We start from the raw sequence: 21,263 nt of genomic DNA, 5'->3' as shown, positions 1-21,263 counted from the left end.
AGAGTAAATTGGTCTAATGGAACATGTAAGCATCTTACTACAGTTCTTGAGCCTCTTTGATAATCTGAACCCAAATACTTTTGGGTAATTTTTAGAAGAAAAGATTTTAAAAGGTGCTAATTTCTAGCTTAACTACTAAAATCACTTAATAAAACTCCTTCCATTTACTTTGCAGGAGTATATTCAAACTAAGAATTTTGCAGATAGTGTCGTCTGTGATTTCTGTAGACTGCTGCGATTGCATCATCTTTTTATTAGTTTCTGCTGTCCTGCTTCCCTCTGTCAGAGGACTGAGGTGGATCTCAAAGGAAATTTACAGGGTTTTGTTTTTTTTTTTTCTTTTCTTTTCTGTTCCCTCTATATCTTTGCAGAAATGGCAGTTTCTCTGTGGAAGAACTTACTTCAGACTACAAAGGAAAATATACTACAACAGAGAAGGGCATCACTGTATATTGCTGCTCATGGTTATGAGGAAGAATTGATAAAGAAGAAACTTCAGCAGTTTGCTGGTGGATCCATCAACCTCTCCAAAGAAGACAATGGCATTGGAATACTTACTTTGAACAACCCGAAGCTAATGAATGCCTTTACAGGTATTAATTAGTTGATGGGATCACTGATGTGTTTTTTTTTTCTCCTTCAGTTACGCTTTTAGCAATTTGCCTAAACAAAGTGAAAACCTGTGCCTTAGTATTCCTTAATTAAAAGAAAAATGTTTAAGTTTTGTTCAGATGTGCATCCAGTGTCCACTGTTCTGTATAGTAGCTTTGCCATTAATGTCATGAGAATATAAGAAATTCTCAGCAACACAGGGACTGTCTGGCAGAACATGCTGCTCCCTCTTTTTTTTTTTTTCAGTCAGGCCATTTCTGCTGATAGTCTCTTTCTTGTATCCCCCTTTATTTTGTCTCTCCTGCTTTGGAAATATATAGGGTATTTTTGTAGGTGTGGGAAGATGCCATCTATGTTTTGTAGGTGATGTAGAAAGGGTGAGTTTACTTCTTTATTCTTTACCTAAAGCCTTCAATGTAACTTAAGATTCTATAATTTAGGCTTTCTCGTCACCCAAACTGTCTTCCATTTCTTCATTGTTTGCCTTTAAGAATATCTTAAATACCAGTGACTGGTTAATGAAGGATCAAATGAGCTGTGTTCTGAGCTGTTGCAGATCAGGAATCTTCTTAATATGCTTTTACACTGGACAATACTTAGCTATCGAAATCAAGTGCCCTGTTTGACTAATCTTGTATTATGTGAGAGGCTTTTGATCTGTAAGACAGGTATATTTGCTGTGTCTCCTTAACTGTGTGGAATATTCCAATGTATATCCTTCTCTTCAGACATAAGTGGCACAGGCTCAGGGTCTGCATCTGCATGAGCTGGGGCTGTGCATAAGTCTTTACTGTAAGAATGCCTTTATCTCTTAATGTTTGAAATTGATACATTTGTGTCATCTTGTTAATTTATTTTTTGCTGTTCTGTTTTCCTCCCCATTTCCCACTGTTCCTGTGCTGTCAGCAAATATGTTTGCAACCCATTAACAAAGCTAGAGCTGTTTACGTGGAGAGTGTCAGTCTACTCCTTCCACTGATGATTGTTAGCTGAAAGGAAAAGAACCTAACAGAACAACAGAATTAGTGGTAACTCACCTAGATGTCTCTGCCGTTTTTCTTTTGTTTCCCTTTGAAAGCTCATGTATAAAATCATTACCTAACTGGAGCAGTTGTAGCTAAAAGATGTTAGCGTGGAGATTGTCCTTCTGAATGCCTCCCTGTCAGTGTGTATGTTATTGTACAATCATAATTACATTGTTTCCTTCTTTTTCTACAGATTGTTTTTTTATTTTTGTCTCAAAACAGAGCTGTGCAAGGTACAGCTTGTAGACTGTGTGCTCTTAGCTTATTTGCTGTGTGAGTTGAAAGGGGAAAGAGAAATGAGATGTAATAACAAAAGGAGAAAGGACAGATAAAGCCTGGTCTGCTATGGAGATCAGATGTAATATAAGTCTAATTGCTTAAACTATAACTTTCATAGAATCTCACAAGTATATTCTCTGTTTGATAGGTGCTTGGCAAAAGGGACTCAGAAATGATTTGTTGAAGTGCTGAGCAGTTGCAGCTGCTATTTAGGCCACTGGTAGCTGTGCTTTGACTATACAAAGTGCTATATAATGTTAATGTACTGAAATCATATCACAAATCTCAAGTTGAACACCCAAAATTAGCAGATATTTTCTCTCTGGCTCAGTTAGTGGTCTGTAAAATAATCGCTTCTTTCTTTGTAGGACTGCTGTGAAAATAAATGATTAGTGTATGTGAATTAAATGCTCTAGTAGTAAAGAGGAGTTACAAAAACCCATGAGGAAATTAATGGTTTTGTCTTTGTTGCAGACCCTGATTAGCATATAGCAAATGAGCCATGGGATCAGGCACTTCTCTTTTAATAGTAGTGTATAGAGCCCTGTAGAGAGCAGTACTCCATTTTGCGAGGTTATAGCCACAAAAATTTGCTCTGGAAAATCTTACTGTGGCAGTTCAAGAGATTACTGCTTCTTTCTACTGTGCACCTTTGCCAGAGACTTTTGTTGTTACAAGAGGGAGAGTAGAAGCAAAATTATGCTGGCCCCTTGGCTGCTGCAGTGAATGGTCTGCCATATTAATTTATACTGCTTTTCATTTTATTTTAACGTTACTGTCTATGAACTGTAGTTGCTGAGGAACTAGTAAACACTTGATCCTTTTCCTTTCGTTGTGTATCAAGTAATACCTTTCAGGACAAGTATGAAAAGGGATGAGATGTGCAAACCCTAAATTGCCTCAGCAGGACCTGGGTGACATCATAAGCTGGAGCCTGTAGATACCCCCCTCAAATAATTTCTGTTGATTCTGTGTCTCAGAGCTTCTGGACAGCAGTAGATGTGAATTTATATATACATGTATGCTTCCTTTAGAAAGCTGCAAAACATCATTAATCTGTTGAGAGAAATCCTATTTGCCAGGCATTTACTTTACGCAGCACCTTTTTATCTCAAAGGAATTATATTTATTCTAAGCTTGAGCAACTCATGGAACCAAAAGCAGAACAAAATTGTTGGCAAATTGCTAATGGGCAATGTGGAGGTTGTTATGCCTTTTTTCTTTTCATAATTGGAATCTGATAGCCACCTGTTTGAAATTGTCTCTTTGGAAACAAATGCTGATAATGTCAGTTGAAGCCTGGTGGAACCAAATTCAGCAGCCCAACCGCTTTCTGAACTAAAGTTGAACTTCATTTAAAAGAGAAGGAAACCAGCCTGCAGGAATTAGATAATAGTGGTGATAATTTGATTTTCTAGAGTTGACTTTAAAGCATTTATTCTCAGATTATAATTAAGATGCAAACTAATTATTATTCCAAATAAGTTTAGTTTTGTGAAGAGCACAAACTTACTGGTATCAAATACTGAAGGACCAAGACCGCCAGAATGAGGATTTGCTTTAGTATCGTGTCCTCATCATTATATCAAACGTCATGGACCGTATCTCTTGGTAAAATAATATCTCAGTGTTGTCAGTAATGGAAGGGACCCTCTCTCAGGAGGGGGGGACAGGCTCTGGCCAGTGTATCTTGTCCCCTGCTGTTGCATATAACTGGCTCATATGGTTCCTTTTTGTAAACTCAATTTTTCAGTTAACTAGATTTTTGGCTTGTAATACTCTGTGGAAAGACTCTTCAGTACCTCACTGGCTTGACTATTAAAAGCACTGCATCTTGACTCTGGCAAAGCTTGGATGCCAGCACAAATACCTTTCTTGTAAGAAAACTTGGCAAGTATGCAAAAGATTAAATCCATGGGGTTGATATGCACATATTTAAACAGCAGCATTTGCAGAAAAGTCATCGTTGAGTGTACTGTGAGGCTCAGAAAGCATTTCAAGTGAGGACCCACAAAAATCTCATCTAGACCTAGTTCTGCTCAGTATTTTCATTCATGGCTGGGCTGAGGGAATAGAAGGTGAACTGCTTAAATTGTCAGGTGACCCCAAATTGGGAGAGCTTGCAAGAAGATTATTATTTGGAGCAGAGGAGTAGAATTGAAAGTGATCTTGATTACCTGCTACAAAGAACTCAAGATCAACCAGGTGAAATTCCATGAAAGCAAATGTAATGTGCAACACATAAAAAGTGTGACCAAATTATAAATACAGAAGGGAAAGTAACCGGATTTGTTAGAGGATTGTAGTCTGGATCTTACAGTGGGAAAAAAAAAACAACCCAATGTCATTCTGGTATCTAATATGTAATGTCCACTTAATTATTGCCCTCCTCAGGAACATTGTCAAAATGTGCTATTTCAGTGGCTGAGACCAAGCATAAGGTGGAAGTGCTTGACTGAGAATTCACTCTTGATCTGGTGCTGGGAAGCTTACTTTGTAAGGAACTGCAAGGAAAAACAAGCAGGAAGGAAAAAAAAAAACAAAACCACCCTCCCATGTGAGGATGGCAGCTAACAAGCAATTGCAGAACAGGATGAGGGATGAGTTCTGTGCATGCATAGGCATAGTGTCAAAAAACCAAAACTTTTGACAGAAAATGAAAGAGTCCTTGAGGGTATTATTCTAAAACATATTTTTATCTGAAGAAGGTAGGCCTGTCCATCCAAATTCTTGTCAAAGGAAGATAAAGCTGGGAGTATCATCAGCGTGTATGTAGGCTGCTTTCTGAATTTAGTTTCTGTAAATGTTTTCTCTTAAGAATATGACATGAGAGTCGTAGGCATTCAGAGAAGAAGAGCTTTAAGTTAATGCTGGTAAGCTCAGTTGGTGTGGAAGATAACTGCAGTCAAGGATGAGCTCTAGAAACAGGAGTTTGCAGCATTCCACATCAGGAAGGGTACTTACATGAGAGTAAGTATGTTTACTATGAGAGTATTATGTTTAAGCTAGAACTAGAAAGCTACTGCGTTGTACAATCCATACATTTGGAGTTTAGGATATACTTTGTAAAGAGAGCCTTTCTAGAAAGCTACCAGGGAAGGAATCAAAGATGTTTTAGAATGATTTTTTTTTCCTTGTCCTTTTAAAAGATAAAAGGCACTTTGCTCCTATTTTCAAATATGTATTCTTTTTTTTCTTTTGGATGAACACTTCTAAATGTCTTTGCCTCCAACACAGTTTGCTCTTCAGTGTTTTTTATAGGAATCTTTATTAACATTTTAATGTAAAACATAGTGGTGATAACAAATTCCTGATAAAAGTTTATCTTCTTCCCTCTTGTGACAGGCACTATGATGCTAGAACTCCAGGAGAGGGTAACTGAACTGGAAAACTGGAAGGATGGCAAAGGCCTTATCGTCTATGGTGCAGGAAACACCTTTTGCTCAGGATCTGATTTGAATGCTGTCAAAGCAATATCCAACTCCCAGGCAAGTAATGATACCAATTAAGTTTTGAAGATAAATCTGCTTTCTCATATTCTGAGATGCCTTTCAGACAGAGGTGTTGCACTGTGCCTCTGCTGCAATTTTATATGTAAGACACAGAAACAGAGCTTTTAATGGTTCAAAAAATGCTGTCAGACCCTTTAAGCTGTGGCTTAAGTGTTATAGTAATTGATTCATAACTCTGAATTCCTACATTACATATTCTTTTTAGCCTTTTCTTTTAAAAATATAATTTGTTTCTCAGAGCAGCATATGGTGAATTTATACATCAGCTAACCTGTACTTCAGTAGTTTGACCTTTAAAAGCAGATACAAGTAATCATTTCTCATATATTATAAAGTCAAAACCAAATTTAAGTAGTATGGCTGCTATTACAGAAGGGTTTCAATTTTGTTAAAACTGTGCTTGGACCTGCATAAAATGGAAGAACAAATGCAATTCTTCTGCCATAGAGCTTTGTCATGGATCTTGTAGTCCATTGAGGTGAGTCCTGTGTATAACTATGAGGTTGAAGGTCAGGGTTTGGCAGTTTTTCAGTCATGCCACCCTGTCTGACAACTTTCACATATGCTGTCATTCTTTTTATGGGTTAATATGTGGTTCTTGGCAATGTGTGAAATAGGACTTGAAATTATAGGGGAAGGAGGCCTTCCTGTGCTGCTCTTACGTCCTCGTTTGCAATTGTGCTAACTGGCATCCTGGTGCTTTTTTGTGGCCATTTCAAGATTCAGGATTTAACCACACAAATATTTAATTGAACATTCCAGTAAGAACACCAACTCAGGAACTGATTAATCTGTTACTTGTCTTTAGCGATGATTTGTTTCTGTTGATGAAACTAAACATCATAAAAAACCACAATGTCTTAAATATTTCTGGCCTGATAAAATAAACAGAACAGTCCAGTTTTCAAAAGGAACAGGAGGCTTTTTTTCCTTTGTGGAGTATCGTGGGAGATATGCTTTTCTTAATATGGAGACACCATGCTTTACAGATATAGATGCTTTTTGGGGAGTTTTAATTTGGATGCTTTGTGAGCACTGGTCATTTAAAAAATACAGATGTCTGTGATTTTTTTTGTTGTTCTTGGGTTTTTTTAATTAATGTTTTTTAATCTGAAAATTTCAGCTTATTTTAGCATTATAGCGACAGAAAATTAGCTGAAACCAAGCATGGGCCAATTCTCTTCTTATCTGCAGTTTGGGCTTTCCTTCAGAGTTCTGCATTCAGTAATTGCCAGTGATTGTGCTTCCATACTCTCTTTGACATTTAGTATTCTGTCTGTTTATACAAATTACTTGGAGCCACTGCAGTGGCAGAGAGGGCTCTTGTAAGGATTAGGGTCCATAAGAGATATACTGGGCGGAATGCAATGCATGGATATTAATTATAACTTAATTGAAAATTCTCTGCAAAGAATCTAGATCTCATGCTAGTACTGAAATATAAGTCTAAGAGTTACCAAAAGTGCTCCAAGAATAGTTAGACATGGTTGCTTTCTGTTTCCTTGGGAGACTTCAAACTATTTATCCTGAACTGAGAATTTCTTTATAATAGCCAACTCCTAAACCATCTGTTTTGTGGGATTTAATAGTCTTTATTTAATAAACTTTAATAGAATAAGGAATAGCATTTGCTGTTCTTTAGTCTTGCAGAACTCTGCTCTCTAACTCACTGCAGATGAGATAATTTTGTCTGGTTTCAGGTTAAAAGAGCATTAAGTTAAGTTTTCTGTCCACAGGCATGCTTAAGAAAAAAAAAAAGTGAACAGCTTTGTGCCTGAACCAGTATGGATTTCCTTTATTTTTTTGCAGGGATGCTTTAGCCCATAGCTTTTAGTAATTACGCAAAACACTTTTATTTTATTTAACCAGTTGGTTGAGGGAAGATTGCATTTCTCATAATCTGCAATACAGTTTGCCTTTCCCTGTGGTACAGGAAAGACAGAATAATGGCCAAGAATGCTGAAGGATTTTCTTGCCCCCTAGTGGCTCTTCCTCTTTGTCTTCCTCTTCCTCTTCATCCTCCTCCCTCCTTCACCCAGGACCCCTGCCCGTTTTTCTTTGGCAAGTACTAACACTGTGTGACCAAATCACAGAAGGCAAATTAATAGTGTAATTTGGAAACAAAAAGATTTTTCTTTCAGCCCCTGTAAGCCTGGTTCCCAAGAGCAATAACCTCATCCAGGAGTGAGACTTGAAAAGCTGGCTAGCTGAAAAGCAGGGGAGGCTCTTGAAAGGACAGCTGAGAGGAAGGAGGCTTGAAGGAGAATTTCACTTTCCTTGGTCTCAGTCTAGAAGCCCTAGGACAGAGGTTCCTGAGCCATGGAGGGAGGACTTTGGGCAGTTGCAGGTGATCTGGAAGTGTTACGTCTGTAGTGAAAGCAGACTCTAAGCTCTTACAGCAAAAAGAGCCGGTGGTACAGTTTTCTGCTTTATGAAGGTGACTTTCTTGTTCCCTGCCTCCCCTAGCCCCACCGCAAACTATTAATCCTTTTCTTCCATATGTGGTGCATGCTGTATTTTACCTCACTTTCTGCTTGTTAGTTTTTTTCTTACTCCAAGCACAGCATTATAGCTAAAAATGTGATTATTCTGCTGGACTCCAGTGAACACCTCTCTTATTCAGATAAAATACTCTGACTAGTAGCCTTATTTTTCTTATCAGAAAGATTTGAAGGGTATGTTGGCCAGGACTCAAGTAATTGTGGCTGTTCTCTGTGCAGGCATTTTCTCTATGTGATACACACTAATCTTTCTACCACCTGAGAATATGAAGACCTTTCTTTTTGTCTGCTCAGTAGTAACTGGGTTTTTCAAGCTCATCTGTTCTGGCATTAACTGTAATTACCATTTTGGATTTTGGTATGAATTCAGACAATTTGAATGTGAGGACTCTGCTGTGATGAAGTGAAAAATTACTTTCTCTGAAGAGCTTTTTTGCAGCTTAATCCTGATAGTTATAGTATGGGAATTGTGCAAGTTCATGTCTGAGAACTGGTGCCTTGTATGTATATGTGGGTTTTGAACTGAGCTGTTAGACACCTGTTATGGAGGATTTGATTGTTCTTTGATTTGGAATGGAAATATCACTACTGGTCTTAATGGGTGTTGGAGGTGGCTACAGAGATAAATAAAAGCCTCTTTGTAAATCAACATGTGCAGAAATTTTCAAGCAGTCCTTTAATGTAATGAAACTGAATTCACTGGTTCATGTATAGCAATTGTCATGGCAGCTTATATGTGACAAAGATCTGTCCCTAAACACCATAATGCAGATTGGTATTGGGCAGAGTAGGTCTTGGGAACACATGAATAAATGGACAATAAATCAGCTGAAGTTTTGTATTTCAAAGTCCTCTTCTGAGAGGTACTGAAGACTTACTGCATATCTTTTATTTCCCTGAGGTATGAGTCAGAAGCTTTAAATTAAGGCAGATTCTTTAACTTGCCAACCCTTGTAAGACTGTGTTTTAGAAATCAGTAAATGGCAATAAAGAGAAGTTTGTTCTTTTTCTTCCTACCATTTGTTTGGTTTCTTTTGGTTGGTGTGTTGTGTTTGTGGGGATTTTTTTGGTTTGGTTTTTTGTTGGTTGTTTTTTTTTTTTTTGAAAGACATGATGAAATTGTTGCTTACTGTTTTGTTAATTCTACAGTGTCCAAACTTTTTTTTTTTAATCTGTGTTAAATGGCACATGTGTAGTTCATTGTATTCGGTTCAGTATGTATATGAACATGGTTATACTGGCTCATTTAGCTTAGTCATTTGTCAAGTCCCTGGTCAATACTGGATGTCTGAGAAAGAATATAAAAACAGGGAAGGCAGATAGGTAATGATTTTGCTTCAAAATATTTTCTTAGCCCCCAGCAATGTGAGACTAAGACCTCTAGAGCTAGAGGTGTTACCTTGTATTTAATAACCTTTTGTCCATTTTTTTGTTGTGAGTTTATCTAGTTGTTCTTGAATTCCTGTAGTCTTTTAGAGGTTGCGATGCCCTGCTGCAAAATGTTCCACAGTTCAACTATGTGTTGTCAGAAGAAATACTTGTTTTGAACCTAGCAGCAACTGATTTTGTTTGGAGCCCCTTCGTTCTTGTACTGGAAGACAAGAGAACAATTGTTCCCTATTCACTATTGTTTGCAAGCTGATGTAAAACATAAAGAAGGAGAGAAATAAGATGAATCTTCTTTCTGTTTGTTTCTTTTTTTTTGGCTGAAATGCTTTTGGCCCAAACATTAAAAAGATGTAGTTGGTAAATTGTATCTTATCTAAAACTTTATGGATTTGGAACAGTAAAAAGTATACAGCACTCTGTGGTCTTATAAGAGGCTTTTAATACTCAGCATTATGGGTGTTAACTGGGAGTGAGAAGAGGAAATTAAGAGGGGAAAAAAGTGAAATTTCACGTAATAGAGATACGGTATTGCAATTACTTAATTATAACTGAAATTCTTATAAATTGTTTGAGTTCTGATTTTTTGTTTACCCTGATTTATACTAGGTTTTCTATTTGTGCCTAGTGGTGTTGGGCTGGAATTTGGGCAAGATTAACCAAAGAGAAAAAACTCAGATAAAGTAAATATAATGAATACTCCTGTCTGCACCATCTGTGTGTTTATTTGCTTCACATTAGGATCACTTAACATATTTTAATTTCATATTCTTTGTAGGATGGGATGAATATGTGCATGTTTATGCAAAACACCTTAACCAGACTTATGAGGTAATATATTTTATTTACCTTTCTTTGTGAAGTAATTACAAGGATTGGAATATGTTTTGGCTAGCTCTTTAACAAGATGTTTAAAGTTAAATACATAATTTTAAGTATATAATTAATGCCAGACCTTGTATTTGCACGTTAATCAGGCAGTTATTTATGGATTTAAATTAAACCTTGACATTTTGGAACTATTAGACTTTCCAGAGATTGGAACAGAAAAAAATCTCTATAGGCTTATATGTGGAGGACTGGGAGATACCTGGAGTTAAGGAAATCTAGGCCTTTAAAGTTTCTGAAGCTGACTTCTGTAACTCAGTGGAAATTGGTGGCTCTTAAGAAACAAGCAGGGCCAGCTTATGCAGCCTACGCAGGTAATGTTCATTTAATATATTTATTTAATCTTCCCACTTCATAAGAACTGAATGTATTCAGTTCTACCATCTGGTAATCTGGTATTTCTGAAAAACATTTTTTCCTTTCCTTTAGATTTAGTTTCCCTTAAGAAATCACATTTCTATTAAATCCATGTGTGGTAGAGTCTGTCTTTTTTCTGTTCAGAGCTCTTTGAAGATATATATTTTTTGTTTTCAAATAACCTATATGAGAAAATGTTATGAGTTAACATTATTCTGTAAAACTGCCCAGGAGACTGGAGACTTAATTAGTAGTAGTACTGTAAGGAATCCTCAGGATTGGAATTACAATCCATAAATTTATCTCCATATAATCAAAACTGATGGGGCAAAGCAAAGAGGAGGAAGATGTATGAAGATTAAGCCCTCACCTCAGGAGTCTTGACTTAGAGTGTGCTGAAGCCATGGTCTAGGGGCAGCACTGACCTGCTGTCTGGGGCCGTCTGTTGTAGATGGGATCAGACTCCCTCAGAGGGAGCTGAGCTTGACTGTGATCCTGAAGGACATGCCTCAAATGGATCAGTGTGGATATAGGGGACTTGAACCCATATCTTCTGGTTCCTCATAGACCACAGGAAAAGATGAGGTTACCCTCTTCCAGTGGGTTCATTTGTGCCATGTAGTGTATGAAGTGTGCTGCAGCTGGTAAGTGAACTTGGGCCATAAGAAATTGTTGGTGCTGCTGTTAAAGTGGAAGTAAAACCAGACGTGGTCGTGGTTGGGAAGCTGACTTCTGAATGTGGTTTTAGAACTGCTCAGTGAGTTAAATGTCTCTTCATAGTAAAAGACAAAACAGCTGTATCAGCATGCAAAGTCTGGGACTAACCAGTTGTCTTAATTTCTTAGGGAACTGGGTTTATCCTAAATCGCTGTTCATTAGTATTAATTTCACAATGGCAGTGGGGAAAAAGGTTCTCCCTACATGCTCTTCCTTTCCTCTGTCCTTTGAATTACCTTGAACATGATTAAATACTTTGAGCATGATTAAAAACAACACCATCAAAGATAACAGATTGTTGCTATCCTCAAAGGATGGTTTTGTCCTCCAGAAAAAAAGTGTTATTGATGACTGAGATGGCAGCACTCTGAAGAAGCTGCTGAAGGTATCACGTTGAATCTCATTATTTTTAGATAACCCAGCCATACAGTTCTTCATGTCTCTTTCTACTGCTTTCTGTAGTGTATTGGCTCAGGGTAGGGTCTTGTGTTGCTGTCCTGTCACTCCTTCTTGCAGATAGTCTTTTTAAGCATGTATTTTTCGTAACATAGTACATAATCTTCTTTACTTTTATTCCATTTGATACATCTGTCTTGCTCTGTCATTTTGGGATTCCATATTAATTATGGAATAATCATTTTAGCATAGGTCAAATTGGTATTGTGCAACTTACCCACAAAGATGTAGTTATTTGAATGAGTTGGAACAGTATATTTTTCTGGTATTTTACTCTAGAGATGACTTGTTTGAATCCTTTTGTAATTTCTAGAAGACTAAAGCATGAATTTTGGTTACAAAACTCTCTTGTGTAGATTGCCTTTGATCAGTGTTGCCCTAGTCCAAGGAAAAGCTGTTGGAGGAGGAGCAGAACTTACCACAGCATGTGATTTTAGGTAAGATCAACAATTTGTCATATTGTGGCAGTGATTTAATGACTGTACCTATGAAATGCGGGAAGCTTGAGGTACTGCTTTTACCAGGAGTCAGGTCCCTGAATTCCAAGGCATTAGGAACTGGGCTTTGTCAGCAGTCTTCACAGGAAAAAGCTTGGGTTTCCTGATAGTACAGAGGAAAAGTTGTTACTTACTGTGAAGTTTTATGGTTTATATCACTATGTAAAATGAGCAGTGAAGAGCTTTAGCAACCAACTGCGTTACACACCAAGTGAGTCTAACTTCTCACCCAGCGAGTGAGAGGTAGGGGGACTGCAAAATTCCTCTTATGTCTCTTTATGTGGCTGTCATAAGTAAAAATAAATAAATAAAACTCTCCCTCAGTCTAGTATTTTGTGTTCTGTGTTTTTTATTTGTGACATAACTTTGTGCTGTACAGTTTTTGAAATGAGTTTGAGATGCAGAGGAAAGCAAATGAGATTGTCTTTCTTTTTTTCCATGCAGGTGCAGGGATTTCCCAGTTTCAACACCTAGCAAAAAACAGAGGGCTTTAATTAAAGAGGCTGAATGCAGAACAGGAACTGGGAGAAACTGAAATAGTAAAATGTCACTTTATTTAAACAGTTGCTAATGTGCAAACAGCATACAGATATAACAGGATAAGCACTGTGCTCAGCCTCTCTGAAAATGAGGAGCTTTAAGTGAAGTTTTTGTCTAAGAGAAGGAACTGTGCTCTTTAAGAGGGCCTCAGTGCCTGAAATGGGAAAGTAATTGTCCAGCACAAGCTGAAAGTACTTACATTCAAAGCAAACTAGAGCATTATAGTGCTGTTCCAGGTATCAGGAACAGGCTTTGGATAGAGGAAATGGTATCTGCATTGTCTGAGACACTTGGAAACAGTCTTCATTTGCTTTGAAACTAGATGTGGTTGGATCTTTCTTCATATCTACACAGCAGCGAGTGAACTGGAACCCCAGCTCTGACAGTGACTTCTGAGTACAGGCTGTATTACAAATACCTAGTAACCATGCAGAGAGGTACCACTTATGAGAGCTGCAGCGCTGACAGGAGAATTCACCTGGGAAACCTAGTAGACCTTTCTTTATCTGTGAGGCCAGTGACAGAAAGTGAATCCTGTTATCCCTAAATAGGAGTTTAGGAAATGTGAACATAATGAAATAGAAATCTTTTGGATTTCTAAAATATGTAGTCTCTACTTTTACTACAGCTATGTTGTTTGACATACTGTGTAATTATAGTCATTATCAAGCAGCTCTTATTTGCATGAATTGAGCAGCTGCAATTCCTCTGATGTGCTGCCATAATTTTCATAATAAGTACAGCTGTTGATCCATCTTCCATTACTTTCTAACACACCCATCCAGTGCAGCCAAATAATAGCAATTCTAGAGCAGCAAATGGTAATTAATAACAACAAAAAGATAGAGAAACATACTCTGTGCTGCTATTGATCCTGAATTTGAGAATTTTAATACCAGGGGACAAAATCTGGGGTTTTTGACGAGTATGAGTTTGAGTATATTAGCGGAACAGGTATTCTGCTCTGGGTCACTAGATGTCAAAAGAGGAACTTGAGAACATAAATCAGAGAGGTTTGTTTTCTTCCTTGAATGAACTGTTTGGACTTTTGCAAAAAAATATTTTATTTTTTTAAGAACAGAATGAGTGAGTTGTGGCTGCTTTTAATTCTAAATTTTCAAATTTACTTCTATTTTTCACAGTTACCATGTAAACTACCAAAGTGCTTAGTGCTGGCGTGTAATATTTTCTTATTTTTATCTCTGTCAGTTTGTACTACATTAACTCTACCAATATTGTTGAAGTGATTCACTTAAACCAAAATGGTTTACGTTCCTTGAAATGTGCTCTGGCAGCATGATGCACATCTCTATTGAAGTAGAGGTGCAGACAAATCCAATTTTAAAATAGCTGATATTACTGCTACCTTAAACCACCTTCCAGTGACAGTTCTTGCGCTAATTGTGTCTTACTCTGTTTTAAGCCAGCTCATTTAAAATTGCTGACATAAGGGCAGCAATGAAAAGTGAAAGCATCTTGGGTCATTCCACCTTTGATCTGAAAGAAGAGGTCTTCTCAAAGCATCATCTTTAGTCTTAGCTGCTTTATGGATTGTTGTAGTATGACTCCATAAGTAGCAACATCCTTATAAAGAACATTAACATGTTATTGGGGAAAAAACCAAAAAACATTGTCCAGACAATTGCAAGGTAATTAAAATCCTTTCAGACTTTTTCTGATATGAAAATTGGGAAGATAAGGCTTCCAACACTGTAATTGTTTATCTCAATTATTTCTGTAAAACTGATTAATTTAAAACTTGTTTGGACAGCTGAGCTTTTTACTGCAGTTCCAAGAAACCTAGACTTTTTTTGGTGTGCCACAGTTGAATGTTCTCTCTGAGCTTGTGAAGATGGCTCGTGGGTTCTGCTGCTTAATGTCAGTGTACGTTGCAGTTCCACATGGCACTGCAGCCATTTCAGTGAAGTGCGCAAATGACGGTGATGTTGGATTCACTGATGCAATCTTACAAATAATTGAAATAAAGTATCTGTTCCAAGTTCTCTGTATGCAGAAACTTGAAGTGTATCTTGTACTTGCAGAGTGCCTGAAGTTAAGGAGAACTGATTTGGCAGGGGTGGTTAAAGAATTTGGACAAAAATTGTAGTGGGTTGTTGGGCAATAACAACAGATACAGGGCAGATACAGTTTGGTAATGAATCTTTTTGTGCAGTTGTCATGAACACAGTAATCTCTGAGTACAGTAGCTGCGCTAGCAGCCAATAGCCAGAATAACGAACTTTGAAGTCTGTTTTCTTCTATTTCATGTTGGTGCCTTTGAGAAATCTCACTGCTGGGGGCGATGTCTCTGTAGGTCTCAACACATCTACAACTTTGAAAATTTGGTCCTACATCACTTGGCAAATGGACTTCCATTGTACCTGCTTCTGAAAAATATAATCTCTCCTCCCTTACCACCTTTTTCCTCTCTAATGCTACTGCAGTCAAAATAGAGGTGTTCCATTGTTATCTGAATCCCATTTAAAAGGTGGTGTGTCCAGGCGGAGGATGGGAGTGCAAAGATGGAAAGCTACCCACTTCTCTTACCATTGACCTCAAAGTGGTCTCATGGGTAGAGGCAGCAGTATTCTCCTTTTCTTTTTTAGGAAATAAATTAATCAACTATAATTTTTTCAGCTGTAGTTGATGTTGCACTGTTAAATTATGTAGTTGTTACTCTTGTTAGTACTTTGTAAAAAGCACCATTGATTAAAAGAGGTATTTGCTTTCTGAGCAGACTTCTGCCCTGTGTCTGTAGGAATGACAGAATCAAGCTTTTAACTAGGGAAGAAGCTTATGCTAATAATACTGCACTGATATCAAATTGGCCTTGCTGCATTTTAATTGGAAGTTTTCTATATTTTTGTGAGATGTGTAGGCATGCTTAGTATTACATTTTAAGGTATTAGGCATGTTCCATCAAATGCCTAATAAGAAATATAATGAAATGCACTGTTATTGAATAGCTTTTGTTGTGTGTGTTCTTGTGATATCTTGTGTTTATTTACTTCTACAAGCATACGTTTAGTGCCTTAAATGTAATTTGTATGGAATGAAAGGAGCAGAAGATAATATAACCACTACATAGATATAGGTCCACTATGACCGACTTTTCAGTTGTTGCTCCTTTAAAAAAGAAGGGAAGGAGGGGAAAGCTGTAAAGACATTAGTATTCTACAGCAAGCTTTTACAAGAATAGATTTCAGAATATCAGAGCACAACACACTAGCTTTTTGGAAGTATTTTGCTGTATGCAAGGTTTTTGCCTTTTAGTTTTATCAGGAGCTTTTAGGTGCACAAGATGCTGCTGTTTGAAATAAGGGTGCCTCAGTACATAGTAGCTCTTTTCACTGGACAGAGCATGATATGAATGTAAGAGGCTGAGGTTCCCATATTTATGAGTTCTTGCAAAGTCCAGCCTAACAAAGCACTTTCATTAGATGTGACTCTGTAATGTTGCTGCATGTCATTAGGAGAAGAATCAGTAGCCAAATCTGAGAGTGGGTTCTCACAGCTTCAGGTGCTTGCTATATGCCATAGATCACTTTTTAAAAACTATATAAAATTTTCCTCTCTAATGTGTATGTGTGTGTATATATATATATATCTATATGTAAAACCTACTTCAAATCAGTTGGCAATTTTAGAATTCCATTGCAGTCATGCATCACTTCACATTTTTAGAGCCCTGGGAGGTTTGTTAGTACGATTCTCTGAAGAATTTTCAGAGGGATGGATTATGGTTTTAAAAGTTTCATGTTGCCTGCTATTCTTATTTTTGACCTGGCACCCTTGACATCTGGTTAGGTAATTATAGCACTGCTAGAAAAGGACTTGAGAGCTTGTACTTTTGGCCTTGTGTTTATGGACTGGTATTGTTTTTTCTTTATTATGAGTTTGAATTTGGGTTTGAATTTCATGTGTTTACAGTCTTCCAGGCAGAGAATTTTTTACATAGTCTGTCTACAGTTCAAATTTACCTGTTTGATTTTACTGGAAATGTAAATAACAACAACAAAGTATGAATTTGAGTTGAAGTTTTCATTTTGAGGTTGTCTTTTTGTAGGGTTTTACTTCATTACAAGTGTGGTTTGTTTTTTTTTTTTTTTTCCTTTGGGAGGCCAAACCATCTTATCCTGGGTGAATGAGGTTTTTGTTATCAGCATGTGTCTATGTTTTAGACCATTTCTGCTGTGCAATCTTGCGTCCTTTCTTTTGAGCAATCCTGTCTACAACTGATGTGCTGCTGCACAGTAATAATAAGCAGAGATAGCCCAGATAATGGGTAACTTAGATATGGCAGATTTTAGGGAATGCAGGGCTGGACCCATGCTGATTCTTGCTGGGACACTGGGCTGTTGGTACACTGTAGGGAAGCATTCGAGGTTCAAGGAGAATTAGTTTTGGAAGAATACAAATGCACTGAAATTGTCCATTATGCCTGCATCTGTGAAGTGACTAATCCCCAGTTTATCTAAACTGCCTGCAGGTATTTGTGTTTGACACTCCACTGCAGATCTTCACTACTAAAAGAATTTTTTTTTTTTTGTAAGTATCCATTCTGATAGCTCCAGAAGTTGGTTAATATGAAGTCTGAGAAGCACTTACATATTCCAGTCTGCTGATTCTGAGGTGGGATTATGCTGAGTTGTGGTTTCATGAGAAGGACAGACTGCCTGAATAGCTCACCTTGATGTGGGAGAAGGATGTCCATTCCCTGCTCACTGCTTACCTCTGGTTTGCCAAGCACCAGTGAAAATGCCTGAATGAGTCAATTATGTAATGAAAAAGCAACAGAAAGGCTAGATATTCCCTGTTCTTCCAGTGAGTTAAAATGGTTTATAAAAGGATATAGTAATGCCTAGAGCCAAGGTAGAGGAGGAACTCAGCTTCTTGGAGAAGATGACAAAGAACAGAAGAGGATGGGAATACAGTCTCCTCCTTTTGGCTCTAGGAAGCTGTTAGATAGCCTCAGTTTCCCCTGAAGCCACAGCTTTAAACTACCTAACTGCATTGGATCAGCTTCAAGAGAATGTTTGCCCGAGTCCCTGTTATTTATCTCATTTTTCAGTCTTGTCAGGTGCTATTGAACGTGACTTTGTGACTACACAGAGAAGAACTCTTCCTCTCTTTAACGCTCCAGGTGGCAATACAATTAACCTTATAGGTACTTGAAGGGTAACCGTCCACATCAGAGTTACTGTTCATTGAAATGACCAAATGTTCCCCAAATGACTCAGTTTCCCTGGGTTTTTGCCAATGTAAGCAGGTGTTGCTCTGTGGATTTCAGCCTGCTTTGGTTGTAAACATTGCCTTTGTAATTGCGACTTCCAATCTTCCCCTTCACCCCCTGTTTCTCATTCCCCCTCTAATCCAAAGCAAACCAGTATTCTAGCAAAGATTTGGAACCCTGCTGGCTGGACCTTTGTGTTCCTGTTCCTTCCAGACTTACCCAAAATTGTGTGAAACAAGACTGCAGACTGTTTGAACCTGTAAACCTTGGTGCCTTCAGCTTCCTACTTCTTCCTGGTTTCCATAGTTAGTAAGAAATGAATTATTACTGCTGTAACTCAGCAACCACAGTAAGAATAAATCAAATTATAAATTCTTATGATAAATAAATTTCTATTGTGCTTAAGCTGTTTTATATTTAAGCACTTCTAGTGTATCCATGGTCTGTTACTAGGCATTATCCTCCAGTTTTGTTTTGTGTGCGGATGTGTTCATAAACAAAAAGCAAATATATAGACTGAGGAAAAAACAAGTTTCAATTAGTGTGGATTTGTGTGTGTGTGAAAGAGAGATAAAGATTGTAAATAAAAAGATACCAGGGGAAATTATACTTTCAGAGATAAGAGGATTGGTCACATTTTTAGGCATAGTTGTGAAGGATCTGCTATAGTTTGCTGAAAACGTGCCTGTTTCTTGTCCAGCTAGTCTGAACATACTGTCAGTTAGTGATCTGAAGCTGGCTTTAGTTCTCCATCAATATAACTAATGTGCTATATTTAAAAAGTAAAGAGGTAAAGCAGCTAAATTACTGTTTTAATGTAGAATTGTAATGTTAAATACTCCCTTCCATTTATGCCTTTTTTGAGGTATGTCATTGTGGACCTTCCTCCCCTCTGCCCTGTGGCCCCCACCCACCCCCCAAAAAAGAAAAAAAAAAAAAAAAAAAAAAAAAAAAAAAAAAAAGGTCCCCCCCCCCCCAAAAAAAAAAAAAAAAAAAAAAAAAAAAAAAAGAAAAGAAAAATAAAAAAGGGCTCTGAAATCGTGTATCTTATCTGGAAAACTTAAAACTTAGGTAACAGCCACTGTGTTCATTTTTTTACAAAGGTAAAAACTCTTAGCATTTATTGCTTCAGATTATTAACCTGGTGTCCTAGCAGAGTGGCAGCATTTTATTACAATTTCATCACCAGTGATTTTAAATAAGTGTATGATCTTTAGTCAGAAAGTGTGTAGGATGTGCTAATGCAGCATCAATAGCACTGCATGCAGAGACAGCTGAATTTCAAAGTGTGTTTTGTTACCCTAGGTCTTGCAAAGGGTTGTTAGTGTGATGTTATGACACATTTTAAATCCTTTAATGCTGTGGGTAGCAGAAATGCGATATATCTAATCCATCATAAAGTATTAAGAGTAACTTGAACCTTGCATCTCTTAGGTTTTGTGTCAAGAAATGCTCTTCCTTTCCAGTCAGCTGAGTTCAGGTGAGTGAGGTGATCTTTGCCTTTTGGCATTTTAGATGTCAAGCTCTGAGCCAGAGTGTTGAGAAGCTCCCCCTTGCCTTTCTGTATCAGCAGCAGAGATGAGCAAAGAATATGACTGAAATGTTCCTGCTTTTAGAGACTCTTGACTTTGATTCAGAAGAATTTTGTTTTGTTTTCTTTGGTCTTGATAAGCATATCTGATGGAAATAAAGATGTGGGAAACTGAGGTTATAAACACAGGTGTATATGCCACACAAAAGCATGCACGTAATCTAAAAAATCCAATATTTTCAATTTGAAAACAAGCTCCAGTGTACTTTTTTGGTTTCTAGATGAATACTGCCAGTAAGAATTGACTAAAAGTTTCAGTTACCAAACACAGTTACCTCCAAGTGGTCTTTTTTAATCAAAGAATCTGGTAAAATATCACTGAGTCTTTTCTAATGGAAATTTTTGCTTGAGTCTAAAAGGCATATCTGTTGTTGAAAATGTTTGCTTGAATGAAATCCAAATAGCTGTAGTTCCTTTTTTGGAAGGAAAGACTCATGTAACATTTTAGATTTCCAGCATGAGTAATTTTTATGTGAGCATTATTCTGGTGTTCACTCACTTGTGTGTTGAGACTTTGTCAGCCTGTAAAGAAGAGCTAAGACCTGCTTCATGGGTAAGACCCAGGTGCTATATCAAGATGAGAACTACTCTGAAAATAATTGAATACTAACAGAGGTTGCAGTGTGCCTGTGACTGGAACCCATTGACACCAGGGTAATATAAATAAAGTCATAGTTGAGAAATAGTAGAGGAGGAGAGTGTTGGTAAGACATCACTCATTATCAGAGGAAGAGAAATGGGGTGGTACCTGCAGAGTGCTGTTGTGCAACTGTGGTGAGAAAGGAGGGTCCAGACACTATGTTTTGAATGATGGGGCTTCAGTCCCATGTAATGGCTCTGGTGATTTGTGCTGTTTTCAGAGTTTACACTGCACACTTAGGGGAATTACAGCTCCCTGGTGTAACTGTCTGTCTTATTCTCTTGATTCTGTGTGCTCTTAAATTGCGATGTGAGCCTTGTGTGCATTCATAAGCATTTGGAAAGCCATGCCGCTTCTTCCCCATGTGCACCCAGGGGGTGTTGTCAAACAGATCCGAGGGAGCACCCATGGACTGGGGACTCGTTATTGCTAACTGTAATTGTAAAAAGTCTATGTCTCTCCCACTTGGGAAAGGCCTTTTAATTTACTTTTTCTGTGGTTTTCTGAGTCTCCTCAGCTCACTGGAATGCTTGGGCACGAGGGTGGGGACAAGGTAGCAGTGTGTGGCTCATGCAGCTTTTCTGTCACTTGGCAGCTTGCAAAGGGGCCACACAATGTGTGCGTGCAGCACGCACTGCCTTGCATGGTGGCAGTGGGAGGGCTGCAGGAGCCCCCTGTCCAGCCCTCTCCCCATCTCCCCGGCCCCCCTGCATGGTGCTGCCCACCTCCCCGCACCCGCAGCCTGCCGCAGGGGTGGTACCCCGGGCTGTGGGAAAGCCCCATAAGCAATTGCATGTGGATCTCAAGAAGTATCAGCCTGGCAAATGGGGCAGGTTCACTTCGCAGTTTGGCCAAGTAATTTTCTTTCCTGTCTGTCAGTTCATTGAAAAATGACCGGGGGATTAAAAAAAAAAAAAAAAGCTCATCTTAACTTCCTGTAATACTGCTTGTGGAGTTTTAATCAGTCATGCTTTTTTGAGCCTCTATTTCTTGCTTTGTGATCTGTCATCGAATTCAATTTTTCATTCC

General features: G+C 38.0%; 1 protein-coding gene across 1 annotated transcript in view; it reads left to right on the top strand.

Annotated features, from left to right (window-relative positions):
* The first annotated feature begins 368 nt into the window (after positions 1-368).
* ECHDC1 (enoyl CoA hydratase domain containing 1) overlaps positions 369-21,263 on the top strand; it is a 31,838-nt gene continuing 10,943 nt past the window's right edge. The window contains exons 1-4 of the mRNA XM_010075402.1: positions 369-593; positions 5,262-5,404; positions 10,094-10,146; positions 12,090-12,170. Of these exons, the coding sequence (XP_010073704.1) occupies positions 374-593; positions 5,262-5,404; positions 10,094-10,146; positions 12,090-12,170 (497 nt within the window). The 5' untranslated portion in view covers positions 369-373. The remainder of the gene's footprint in view (positions 594-5,261; positions 5,405-10,093; positions 10,147-12,089; positions 12,171-21,263) is intronic.

The sequence above is a fragment of the Pterocles gutturalis genome, unplaced genomic scaffold (genome assembly GCF_000699245.1).
Source record: "Pterocles gutturalis isolate BGI_N339 unplaced genomic scaffold, ASM69924v1 scaffold20377, whole genome shotgun sequence".
NCBI lineage: Eukaryota > Metazoa > Chordata > Aves > Pterocliformes > Pteroclidae > Pterocles > Pterocles gutturalis.
Note: the sequence above shows the minus strand (reverse complement) of the source record. Positions and strands in the feature narration are given on the sequence as shown.